General features: G+C 49.4%; 1 protein-coding gene across 4 annotated transcripts in view; it reads left to right on the top strand.

Annotated features, from left to right (window-relative positions):
* RUBCNL (rubicon like autophagy enhancer) overlaps positions 1 to 4,070 on the top strand; it is a 37,786-nt gene extending 33,716 nt beyond the window's left edge. For 3 of the 4 annotated variants that reach the window (XM_035003366.1, XM_035003367.1, XM_035003365.1), the window contains 3 exons: positions 1,141 to 1,294; positions 1,831 to 1,921; positions 3,120 to 4,070. In XM_035003366.1, coding sequence (XP_034859257.1) covers positions 1,141 to 1,294; positions 1,831 to 1,921; positions 3,120 to 3,232 — 358 coding nt within the window. In that variant the 3' untranslated portion in view covers positions 3,233 to 4,070. The remainder of the gene's footprint in view (positions 1 to 1,140; positions 1,295 to 1,830; positions 1,922 to 3,119) is intronic. The other variant, XM_035003368.1, reaches the window with a different exon arrangement.
* The last annotated feature ends 9,204 nt before the right edge of the window (positions 4,071 to 13,274 follow it).

The following is a 13,274-nucleotide window of genomic DNA, read 5'->3' as shown; positions in this document are numbered from 1 at the left end:
TGCTTTTGAATTAAATTTCTTGGGGAGGAGCATGTCTCCTGTAGTTATCTGGCCTTAAGCTCTACCTCATGGCGGTGGTGTGACAGGTTAATTACTTCTCAGGCTGTCAGTTTTCTTGTCTGTAGCATATAACATTCCCCACAATTACTGTCTACAAAAATTTCTTGAGTATCCATTCTGTGCTTCAGATAAACAATCCACAGGACTCATGTTACGTCCAGGGGGAAAGCACACACCCATCACTGCCGGACTGTGTGTTAGACATAGATGCACGGGGCCCTGAGGACACAGAAGAGGCAACATTTAGGTCCTAAGGGCTGGGCGGGGCCCCTCTGTGGGTCACAGAGCTTCTTGGAGAAAAAGGCTGAGCTTGAAGAGCTAGTCGGACTGAAGAAGAAGTGTCAGGGATCCCCCAGCAGAAGATGCAGTGTGAATGAGCATCTCAGGCCAGATGGAGAATTCAGCCCAGTTTGGCATGACTGGAATGTCAAGTCCAGTGTAGGCAGTGGCTGGCTTGGGCATGCGTGCATGGTGATGCCACTAACTGATTTAGGGAATTCAGGGGGAGATGAGTAGGGGTTGGAGACAGTTACAATCAGTGTGTGAATGTCCTTGGGACACACAGGTGGCTACGATCAGCTCACAGTTGGATGCTTGGGTCTTGTGCTCAGTGCTGGACTCCTGGATGGGGGAGTCACGCACCTGCCTACAAGCAGTGCTTCTCCTGTTGGCTGGACAATAGTCAGCATGCAGATGGACTTGAAATTGAGCTGGAATGAATAAGGTAGTCTTTTTTTTTTTTTTTTTAAATCTCAGTACATGTTTCCAAGACTTGAAAAATCAATGTGCAGTTGTCTTTTGCTCAGTATCTACATGGGCAGACTGCAAGAGATAGGTTTTTCTGCTGGTTCAGCTTTTTGAAATCCGCTTTTATGGAATTTTAAGTTCCTGGCTTCCAAACAGACTTGCAAAATGTCAGACGGTGAGTCAAGTCAACTTGCTCTTGGGGTTTTTTTTTTTTTTGAGTTCAAAAAAAATTAAGTGTGAGCGCCAGAGAAAACCACTGGCTGCTCAGCCTTCTTGTGTCATGGCCTCTGCGTGGGTGGCTGTCTGAATTGCTCTTTGTTTCCTCCCTGGCAGCGAGCTAAAGGAGTTTGAGCAGGTGCCGAGGCACTTGACTGATGAGCTCCACCTGTTCTCCCTGGAGGATCTGGTCAGGGTCAAGAAAAGGCTGCTGGTGCCCTTGCTCAAGGACATTCTAAAAGCTTCCATCGCACATGTGGCCAGCTGTGAGGTAAGGTGCACCCGGGATCGGTGTGTCCCTGAGCTGTCCCTTACCCATCAGGACCTGGGATGAGTGTTCTGCACTTGACCTCATTTAACCCCCACCAACCGGGAGGGAAGTGCGGGGAACACTATTTCCAGATGAAAGAAATGAGGTTCAGAGCTATTCGGTAACCGCCAAGATCGTCGTGCTGGCAAGTGGCAGGGCCGGGAAGCAAGCCTGGGCCAAGTGACTTCTTAAGGTCGGTGCCAAGCCCTGCTCGGGGCCTTGCCTGACTCCCATCTGCCCTGACGTGCCAAGGACAGCCGTGTGGACTTGGGATCCAGGGCTGTGAAATCTCTCCAGGCAAAGCAGATGCACACACACTGTTCTCATTCGTTTACCCTACTATAGCGTGATATAGCATCCCGTTCCTTCTAGAGGCTGGGGTTCTGGACACTTAAAAACAGATGTTTATAAAGTTCTGTAAAAGTAGTGACTTGGCTTCTCCATCCAAAGAAACGTTGCCAAGGAGGATTTCAACTTTTTGGGCCCTTCTCTTGCAGCTGTGTCGAGGGAAGGGCTTCATTTGTGAATTCTGCCGGAGTACAGCCGTTATCTTCCCCTTTCAGACCGAGACATGTAGAAGATGTGCAGGTATCTTAACAACTTCGTAACGTCAGCTTGATAATAGCTTAGTAACTGAAGCACAAAATTAGCTTAATGGCAACTTAATCATTTAAGCGCAACGTTGTTTAAAGTATAATGATGCTGGTGCGTGCTTGCATGTTGGGTAGGAGCTCGTGGAGTTTTGGGTGCATGGGGAGGAGTATTTGGGTGGGGCGTGGATGAAGGGCGACGTCTCCCCATATAGTGTTTGGAGGCAAGAGTGGTCCCCCTTTTGCCTGTGCCCCCGTTCTTTCCCACCAGGACAGGCCACAGCCACCGCCCCAGTTTTAGAATAGGACCATGGTCATGCCTAAGGCCGAGGTGCTGTCTCTGGCACCTGTTGCACTCCAAGGGCAGTTTGAGTCGTTGTCACGGAAACCATGTACCCCGAAAGACCTAACACATTTACTATGCGGCTCTTCACAGCAGAGATTTTCAGACCTTGTCTGACTGTGTGTATTCATGCTCGAGGAAATCCCGTGATCTCTAAACGGTTTCGTGGGAGAGATCTGACCGTGCATTTCTGCCTTTACCCTTGAGAAGAGCCATTCTTCCCCTTAGACCACACCAGCACTTAGGCAGGGTCCTTAGGCAGGATCGCAGGAGAGGCTCCGGGGCACGGATGTGCATGCAGAAAGCTCCTGGGGCGTGTTCGCAGGCTCCACACCTGTGGGGGGTGTGAAGTCAGCAGGACTTGGCAGAGGGAGAGGGGGAACCGTGATGTGGTAGCAGGCAGCAAAGGCTCAGCACATCCCACAGGGCACTCCGAAGCAGGATGGCCTTTTGCGTTGTCACGTACTGGGGACGGGGGCCAGCCAGACCTTTAAGCCCCACGTTGATCAGTCACCGGATGTAGGCCAGTGCCAGCAAAGGGAGATGACCTTGAGGGAGGGAGGGTGGGAGGCAGGTCTCTCCAGTTAGGGCCATTTCCAGTTAGGGCCGCCTCCTGAGAGTGGGATGGGGGGGGCGGGTACGGCAGCATCCACCGCATCAGACTCTCTCGGCCTCGTGTTCGGACATACCGGGGACTTCAGAATCCCGCGGTTTCCACAACCTTCCTCATTTCCTGTTGTACGACTGGTTTCTGGATTCAGACCACCTCTCTCCCCCGGGTGGGGATGAGCATCTGTACATATGTGAGAAGACGAGATAGGCCGCTCGCTGATGGCTGTCCTCCTACTCGTAGGGTGCAGAGCTTGCTTTCACAAGCAGTGTTTCCGGTCCTCCGAGTGCCCCCGGTGTGCGCGGATCACAGCTAGGAGAAGACTTTTGCAGAGTTTACCTTCTGCAGCAACATGATGCCCTGAGTGTCGTGGAAAAGACTGTTCAACATGCCTTATAACACCGATTCGTGTCTATTATTGATCATATTGTTTCAGATGCTGAGTATTGTATGTTAAGAAAAAATGGCCAATATCGTTTTTTATTATAGATATTTAATGTTTTAAAAAGAATGCACGTTTTTTTGTTATTAAGCATAGGTTTGTTACTGGTGGTTTTGTTTACAGATGTTCAGTGTTTTTGCTGCTACTGTATTTTTTTAAAGAGTTTTTTTTTTTTTGATACTTCTTAAATCGTATTTGAGTGGTTGTATGTAGCTAATATTGGAACCTATTTTTGTATGAATTGTAACTGACAAGACAAATTACTCCGTTCGTCTTTCTATAAAGCTTGTTTTTGTGAAACGGATTGGTACTTTCAATGAACAAAAATGCAACCATTGATCCGTTTACTCCCGGTTTTTTTCCGACTTAAATGCCATTTTGTAATTGTGTCTGTATTACGGATTTTCCTTATTCCAGGGTTGGTATAGAGAGTACACATTACTTCTGCAGGTGCATCGATTTCAAGAGGAGCTTGAGTTGCTTAGCGGTGCCTGGAGCTGCTGGTTGAAGCTGTTGACTCTCTGTAGCTCTCTTCGAGGTGCACAAATCCACCCTGCATTTGCCATCTCTCTTCCGCACACTAAGTCAAGGGAGGCACCGCTGAGTAGAACGTCATCCCTGCCCTTTAGGATTTCGTCTCATTGATATAAAACTGAATATAAGGTATTTACAGACTTAAATTGTGAGAAACTACTGTTAATGAACAATGTGATTTTAGTAATAACAATAAAATCATAGACATCGATTAAAAAGGTAAGGTAAATCACTAAACCGTTATGAATTTATTTTTCCTAAGATTTCTTTTATTTATATGCTTTCTTGAGACATGTGAGTCTGGTTTATTTTCTCCTACCTCCTATATAGTGTCTCCTACTTGAGAAGGGTCCTGGGCCCGGGTCCCTTCCTGGCACATCTTCAGTCTGGAGCTTGGGGGTCATATCCCCCGGGACTCACATGCCCTAACTAATCCTATTCCAAATGAACTTCTCAAACAGTAGGGGTAGGCAATAGAGTGGTACTCGTTCTCCCCTAACCCCGTCCAGTTGTGTGTGTGTGTGTGTGTGTGTGTGTCTGTGTTATTCAGTGGGATAATATTGAGCACATGAAAGAAATGAGTGTCTCCTACCAATCTGGTATCTTCTCATCCTGTTACTTGTTTTCACATCCTGGATGCATCCAGAGCTGTGCTCCCATTCACTGTTTAAGCCAGGTCTCTCTCTCTCTCTCTTTTTTAAGATTTTATTTATTTGAGAGTGAAAGAGAGACCACAAGCAGGGGGAGCGGCAGAGGGAGAGGGAGAAGCAGGCTCTCCACCAAGCAGGGAGCCCGATGCGGGGCTCGGTCCCAGGACCCCGGGATCATGACCTGAGCCGAAGGCAGATGCTTCACCAACTGAGCTACCCAGGTGCCCCTAAGCCAGGTCTCTTTTAAATAGAAATTTAGGTACATGGGATACGATAAATAAGATCAAATTTAAAGGAGTGTTTTATTCTTACCTGTAGCTTATAGTCCTTCTTAGGAATCAAGAGTCAGAGTGGTATGTTAATATTCCTTATAACATCTCTATGAATTTATGTCAACATCTTCATTTCACAAGTAAGACAACAGGCTGAGAGAAGAGAAATTACCTAAGTTCCCACAGGTCGTGCCCAGGAGAGCTGGCGTGGGCATCTGAGTCCGCCTGCCTCCAAAGCCCATGTTCCTCGCCCCTACCCATGTGCTATCTTTTTGAGATAATACAAGCAAAACCAATCCTGGCTTGTAAGTGCTGGTCAGACCTTAGCTAGCAGCATTGGGCTGAGGGCTTTCTCACTCATTCTCTCGTGCTGCTTTGAAGAAGTTTCTGCGGCTTCTGCCGTGTGCAGGCTGCCGTGTTTGCGAGGCACTGGGACGTGCACGTGTGAGCCTCCTCGCTGGTGTTGAGGAGGGAAGAGAGCACCACCGCCGGGAGGAGGTGAAGAAGGTGATGCTTTTGATTTTTTATTTTGAGGAAGAATGAGTCAATATAAACAGCCACTCAATGGGTTTGGCTGAGACGTGGTCCCTCCACGCTGTGGTCATGGACGCTTCTTCCCAGTGAGGTGCCCCTTAGAACCCAGAAGCGGCCCCAGCATATGTGCAGCGCCCTGTGGGGAAGTGATTGGTTATGACATATATTGCTCTTTAACGGGACTCACTCACTCTCCTGGTTTTTCCGGGCAGCTCATCCCTGGCTGCCAGAAGGAAGATCGGGACTTGGTCTTTCCCATCAGACTCGTACCCGCTGTGAGGTATCAAGCTGCAGTGCTGTGGTCCCAATGATCAGTTTTGCCTTTACACTGTTCACTTGGGACATTCCAGCAACATGTCCCTTGCAGTCACGATTCTCAGCTGCAGTAGGGAGTTATACCGGGGGACGTGGAGCGAGGACGGGTGAGGCCTCTCGGAGATGTGCTGGTGGGTTGACCTGGGAGAGAATTATTGGATGCATTCCCAGATCTGCCACTTCGTATTCGTGTGACTCTGGGCAAGCTACTTAAACGCTCCATGCCTCTCTTTATAAAATGGGGGATAATAAATATATGCAGTTGAAATGAAGATTAGACATGAAAATGAAGCACCCAGCAGAGGGCCTGGTACAAGCAATTATCAAGTGGTAATACTTAGGTCTAGACAAATTAAAAACTGAGTCGTACCACCTATTTTCTGTGTATCTCTGAGTAAGTTACTCTGTGTCTCTGTTTAGTATGCAGATTAGAACAATACCTACTATTGTGGGTTGAATTGTATCCCTCTGCCAAAAAAAAAAATGTTGAAGTTCTCACTCTAGGTACCTGTGAATGTGACCTTATTTGGAAATAGGTCTTTGACGATGTAATTACGATGAGGTCATACTGGGTTGGGATGGATCCTGATATAATGACTGGTGTTCTTATAAGGAAAGGGAAATTCGGACAGAGACACAGACACAGAAATCACAGGGAGAATGCCATGTGAAGGAGACAGACCCTGGGGCCATGTGTCCAAAAGCCAAGGAACACGGGGTACTGCAGGCAAGCAGCAGATGTTAGAAGGGAGGCGTGGAGCAGTCTCCCTCGCGGCCTCAAGAAGGAACCAACCCTGTGGACACCTTGGCTTTGGACTTCTAACTTCCAGAATGGTGAGAGAAAAAATGTCCGTTGTTTTAACCCCCTCGGTTTGCGGTCATCTGTTGCCACAGGCCTGGAAGACCAATGCACCAATATTCGGGGTCGTCAGGAGGGCTAAATGGTGAGTGAGTGGCACGGTTCCTGGCATCCTCCATGTTCTCGATCTCTTACCTTCAGGCATCAAGACACAGAGAATGGACTCTGAACGGTAACAACGGCACGGAAACTATTCCATCTCTCGATCTGTGGGCGTCTGTACGGGTAGAGATCCCCACACACAGAGCAATGGCGACTGAGGCTACCGCTGCCTCTCCTACTCCCGTCCTCGAGCAGCGGGGAGAGCCGCCCCCCTCGGGGAGTGGGGGTAGCCATGAGCTTGGAAGGTGCTGCTTTGAATCATTGTGGGGGTGGCTGGGGAAGTGGCTATTACTTCACATTAAAAAGCAAATGAATCCATCTTGATGTTCAGATTTCACAGAAATTGGAGTATACCTTCAGACCAATCTCGAGGGGGGCGTTGATTGTGAGCATTAAAAAGGCCCCTCCTTTCCCTCGTTGCCTACACAGGGTGCTCGCTGCTGGCCACATTCATGGGCGTCTGCGTGTAACAGGGACAGATTCTAGCAGCCCTGCCCCATCCCAGGTCCCTGTGGAGGACCTCAGAGGGGGAGAGAGACTGCCAAATAGAAGGTGTTGTGGTGTCCTATGGAATAACTTTGGTTGTGGACAAAGGAGGTTACTCTCGTAGACCTTTGCTCCAGGTGCTCAGAGTGTCAGCCTAAGGCTCCAACTTCAGATCAAGTCTGAGGCATCACTGGACACCCATCAGGCAGAGGAGAAGATCCATGTTGCTGTGGAGAAAGACCCATTACAAAGGCCCTGAAGGAATAAGCAGAATATGGGTCAAAGTATAAACTGGAGCCGGAGGTTGAGGGCAGGCCAAAGTGTCCTCAGTGCCGCCACCCAGCCCCGGGCATGGGGAACAAGGCTCAGACTCACGGGACAAGGTGCCCACAGTCACCCCTAGGGAGGCGGGCAGGGGCAGGGTGGCAAGTAAAGTAAATAGAAGTCGGAGAGGCAGGTTTAGTTGAAACACTGAAGGAGTGGCAGGATCCACTTGGGACACCACCATGAGAGCTCATGGAAACTGATCCTTGAAGGCTCAGCCAGACTCCACAGTGAAGGCAAGGGAGGGAAGAGGCCCCAAGTGAGGAAGGGCAGCCCAGAGGCAGTGAGGCAGACCGCAGGCTTCTCTGGGGAAGGGCGCGTAGACGAGCATAGAACTGAGGGATTTGGTCGGGGAGGAAGCCAGAAAGGTTAGCAGGACCTAGAACGTGGAGCCTAGTGAGGCAGGAAGGAGGCAGGAAGCTTTGAAGGATTTGGGGAGAGAGAGGCTCACAACTCAACCTCTACACAGGAAGATAATGCTGGGTCCAGGTTGAGGATGGATGGGAGCCGGGAACTGTAGGCTGCCCAGCTGATGAGATGAGGCTCTGAGCCAGGGCTGCCATGGAAGAAATGAGAAGGGAAAGATGCTTGAAAAGGCGGGGAAGAACTGGCGGGAGGGGAACGAGGCACTCGTTCTCAGGCATAAACTTCGGGGGAGCCTGAAAACTCAAGAGTCAAGAGAAATCATGTTTTGTGCAATATTTTTTAAAAATTAATGTCAAAAAACTCATGATGAACAAAATATCAACATTTCAAATACAGAGAGGATCCTATGGGGCGCTGGCTCACCTCGGCCTCATGCGGCTGCCCCGAGCCCCAGCCAGGGTAGGAATGGGGGGCACGCAGGAGACACTGTGGCCACGGGCAATATGTTGAAAATCGAGGCAGTTGGGTGGGAGGTAGGAGGGGAAAGGCCCCCACGAACTTTGCAGAGCCCATACCAAAAAGCAAATGCAGGCCCATACACCAGATAGTTAAATATGTAAAAATCACACAAGATTTCTTTTATCCTCCTACCGTGATGAATTGCTCTTCATCAGGACCCGGGGAAGGCAGGTTCGAATTCAGAACGTCCCACTCCTTGGTGCTGAGGCCTGGCCTCTTTCCCTTGCCCTCTCTGGCTCCATCCCACAGGTTGCTGCTCCCTGGTCTGGTGGGGACAACACAGTTCGCCTTCAAGAGACTGGACCATGGGCAAGGTCCTGACTGTCCTCTGTAAGTGGTCTGGGGCCACAGGGCATGCAATTTGGGGGTGCCCCGAGCACCGTCTGAAAGGGGAGGGGCAGAGGCTTTGTTCCATCACCTGTGGGGAGGGACAGAGCCAGAGGAAGGCACAGGGCAGGGCACACAGTGACCACAGGCAGGGGGTGCTCAGGCAGTCAGCAGCAGCTGGGAGGCAGGAACACAGCAAGATAAGGGTGGTAGGGGCAGCCCTGGGACCGAGAAGCCTGGAGACTCAGGCAGAGGCCTGGAAAGTGCAGAGGAAAGTGCAGAATGGATCTAAGCTCTATGGCTAATTCCTTGGATTCTTAGTCCTCTTGACTAAGAACTGCCCCTAAGTGTGGAAGCGGAAGAGGTGGTTTTTCTGTTTTACACTGAGGTTTCCCAATTATGTTTTCAGTCTACCTGCGGCGACGTCCCTCACAAAAGCACTATTTTAGTTTCTGGTGGAGTGAAAAAGGCCATTTCTCCTTTCACACCAGTTGGGGAAATGGTTTATTTAAAGATAGAGATCCTTCAGTGTTCGGTTTCAGGAAGCGTGCTTATAAAGGATGTTGACAGATGAGACACTGTCATTCTCAACTTCATCCCCTTTTGGAGATGAGCCCAGAAGGCTCGTGACTGAGGGTTTCTCTATGCCGTGTTTGGCTGTTGTTAAACCAACTGAGACCTGGTGGCAGGCCTGAGGCCCCAGTTCCTCCCGGACATGTCTGCAAGGTTCTTTCAGCAAGAAGAGGAACCCGGGGTGTAGGGAGGCGCTGAGTGGAGGCATTAGATCACCAGACCTGGTGTCCAGAGTGCCCTTGCACACTAGCTTGCCACTCACAGACTTCTGCCACCACCCCAGGCAGGGGTAGAGAAGCTTCTAGTTGCTCATTTGAGGAGTGTCCCCTTCTGCAACCTCCCTACCCGTATTACATTGATCTCATCCTCAATCCCATTCACTTTAGCAAATTGCAACATTAAAGACAAAATAACGAAGCCATTCAGTAGGTCATTTATGGAGCAAATACCATTGCCAGACACATAGAGATGCCTTTGGCGAAGGGCTTGACTATAGATCTGAAGTCTTTCCCGTGTACTCTGCTTCTTACGGAGTCCACAAGGGTCAAACAAGAACACGTTGCCTTACCACCGAAGGTGGAAAGCTCTGGGGGACAGCTTCTCTATCAGTTTCCAACAGGAAATGGCTTATTAATGAACAGACCAGGGTGTGGGTAACTGGAAGGATGAACGTGTGTGTCGGTGTGTGTGTGTTGGGGCGGGGGGGGGTGGACACAAGCCAAACTCGCCCACGTGTAACGATTTCCTCGGTCTTCCCAGCTCAGTGAACTTTTGCTAACCGATGATGTGCTCTCCCAGTCCTGTACTAACTTCAGAGCTGGGGGCAGGTGAGGACTGCAAACAGTAATTCTTTATGCTCATGGCTCTGTTTGTGTCGACGGCATCCGAGCCTGTGCTGTCTGGTAAAAAGAAGGAAATTAATATTTATCACATATCTATTATGCAGCAGAGACTGAGGTTTTATGTTTTAAAATAAATGGCCAGAAAAATGTCCCTGGGGAAGTGACACTGATACTAAGTTTTAAGTAACACAGAGTTGACAGACTGCAAATTTGGGTCCAGAGCATCCTTTTGGCAGAAAGAATGGCAAATACAAAAGATCCCAGATGCAAAGGAGCCTTCCATGTGCAAAAAACAGACAGAGGGTCATGGCTGCAGGAACCGAGGGAGCGATCAGAGAGCGGGCAGGAGCTAGATCGTGTAGGGCTGCCCAGGCCATGGTAAGAGTCCGCATTTTTCTCTGTGCGCGACAGGAACCCACCGGGGGATTACATGAAGGCGAGCATGAGCTCTGCCCTCCGTCGAAAGGAGAAGGACGTGTGTAGGCGATGGTAGCAGGTGATCAGCTGGAGGTGGCTCGAAGTCCAGGGGAGAGAGAATGATGTCTGGAGTGTCAGTGGTGGCGGTGGAGGTTGAGGGAAGTCTGTTCTTCAAGCGTCAACAGACCTGGAGAAATATTTACGCTCTAATGTGAGGTGAACCAAAATTATGTCTTTGGCCATGATCACAAGTGGGCACCAACTCAACACATGCGGAGATGGGTTGAGATTGAAATCTCTCTCCTTTATTTCCACAGCTGTTAAATTTTCAGGAAAGACGAGGGAAATCATCCATTTCTCCAGCAGGTGGCAGCATTGCTTTGCGTTCCACACACCACGCGCCTCAAACAAAGACGGATGCCTGGTCCGGCTACCAAACCCCTACTTGTCCCCCTCACCTTGGTGTCCGTCCGCAAGGGAAGAGAAGCCGCTGATCAGTCTTTATCACTCTAGAATACCACCCTTTAGGAAGGTGGCTGATCAGATTCTGCTTTAACCGTGTCATTTTCCCATAAGGCCTTTTTAAAAGGAAGAGTTGGTTTTTCCTGTCTTTCCAGTCGTTACCAATCACAGACCGTGCCCTGGGAGGTTTCCTGACCAGTCCACAGTGTCTTTATCACCTTAATGGCAGGGCTCTCAGAGCTGTGCTTTCAGGCATGTCGGGGGGCTGGGTAGCGCAGAGTTTGAGAGCCTCTGGATCCAGACCACCTGGATTTCAAAGCTGGCTCTGATACTTACTAGTTCTGTGACCTTGTGCAACTTACTGAACTCTTGTGTCTCCGTTTCCTCGTCTGTAAATGGGCACAATAACAGAGCCTGCCACCGGAGGTTGTAGAGATGAAACGAGTTATAAGTGTAAAGCCTGCTGGGCAGTGCCAGCCCCATGGCAAGCCCAGTAGGGGTGACACCTAACATTGTCAACACCGTGTGTGTACTTGGTGGGTGAGAACAGCTTTGCAGAGCACCGAGTGGGCATCGCCCCAGACTGGAAGCCAACTGGCCCCGGACTATCTCTTTAGTCTTCCAAAGTTAACATCGAGGTGGTTGAAACCCAAGGCTGCAGTGGACTGAGAAAGGCCTAAGGTGTGTCCCTGCTTCTAGAATGATCCATAGGCCAGCCCATGCAGAGGCAGGGTGGGTACTAAATTTGTACCTAGTCCAACTTCCCCTCCTGTGGGTCCTCCTGACCTTAGGATTTGGCCTCTGCTTGAACACTCTAGAAAGCACAGCATTTGCTCTCTAAGACTCCATCTGACCCTCTACCATTTACACCCCTGATCCTAATTCCACATCACATCAGCCTCAATAAGTGGAAATCTGCCCCCATTCCAAAGGTTCTTCAGGGAGAAGAGACACAAGAGGTCAACTTTGGCCCCCAACACTACCATTGTTGGGAAATCCTTAAGGAAAGGGGACTTCAGGGAAATTGATTAAGGAAAAGGGATCCTCTCTGAACTTAGCCTCCCAGTGCTTTTGGTTGGAAAACAGAAATTCATTACAGTATGATCTTGACCGCAGGGTCAGCCATGAGCTGGTCTTTCTTTTGATGAGTGTCTAAGTGCCCTGGGTCCATGAGCTGCATCAAAAAAGGAAAAAAACAGGGCTAGAGAATTTGAATATCTGCGGAACAGTGACCAAGATAGGGCTTTGCTGAGCTGAGTGAGGCCTGCCTCCATATTCCACCCCCCAGCCCCCATGGTCAGAGTCACCCAAGAGGTGCTAGGATAGGGATGAAGCCCCTATGGAAACATAGCTCTTACGTGCATCACTCAAGTTATATAACTGATGTGAGCAAGTAACCTCACCTCCCTGGGTCTTCATTTCCTCCGCTACAAGGTGAGCATAAGTGAACTAAAGTGGTGTTTCCAGAAGTGAGTTTCCTGCAACCTGAGTCCTTTGAGTTCCTCCATGAAGAAAAGAATTCTATGGCCTAAACAGGCGATTCACCAGGTGCATTTTTGCCACTCATGTGACATTTGGCAATGTCTGGAGCCATTTTGGGTTATCACGATGTGGGGGGAAGGGAGGTGTGCTACAGGCATCTAGTGGGCGGAGACCAGGGATGCCGCTAAACATCTTGCAATGCACAGGAACGTTCCCACAGCAATGAACTACCTGACCCGAAGTGTTCTGAGGTGGAGGAACTAATGAGAAAATAATGAGCTGGGGATATATGTGGAGTTCTATCACTTTCTTTCTCATTATTCTATCTCATTCTTTCTTCCACATTAGCATAATGAAGGCAGGGAGATGTATCACCATAAATTTTCTTTAACCCGGTATTTGTCCAACTTGTTTGATCTTGGAACATTCTGTCTCTTCACCCCCACCAACATACACCCACAACATTACCACAGCCTGTGAAACTGTCTCTAGATAGTGGGCCATTTGGGGAAATGTGGCTAGACGATCCCTAAAGTTGTTTTCCATTGTAGAAACCATTTAAAGACATTTTCCAGGGCGCCTGGGTGGCTCAGTAGTTTAAGCATCTGCCTTTGGCTGGAGTCATGTGTCAGGGTCCTGGGATGCAGCCCCACATCGGGGTCCTTGCTCAGCCCCGAGTCTGCTTCTCCCTCCGCCCACCACCGCCCCGCCGTGATCTGTCTCACCTTTCGCTCGCTCTCTCTCTCTTAAATAAATGAATAAAATCTTAAAAAAAAAAAAAAAAGACATTTTCCTCTGATCTGGCAGCATATGTTGGGTTCTGGATAAAGCTTGGAATCCCGCTGCTTGAGTTCTGGGAGCTGGGTGACTTTGGACAAGTGACTTCTAAAAT

Source organism: Mirounga leonina, unplaced genomic scaffold (assembly GCF_011800145.1).
Source record: "Mirounga leonina isolate KUSES-001 unplaced genomic scaffold, KU_Mleo_1.0 Mir_127, whole genome shotgun sequence".
Lineage (NCBI taxonomy): Eukaryota > Metazoa > Chordata > Mammalia > Carnivora > Phocidae > Mirounga > Mirounga leonina.
This window is presented reverse-complemented; position numbering and strand designations above follow the sequence as displayed.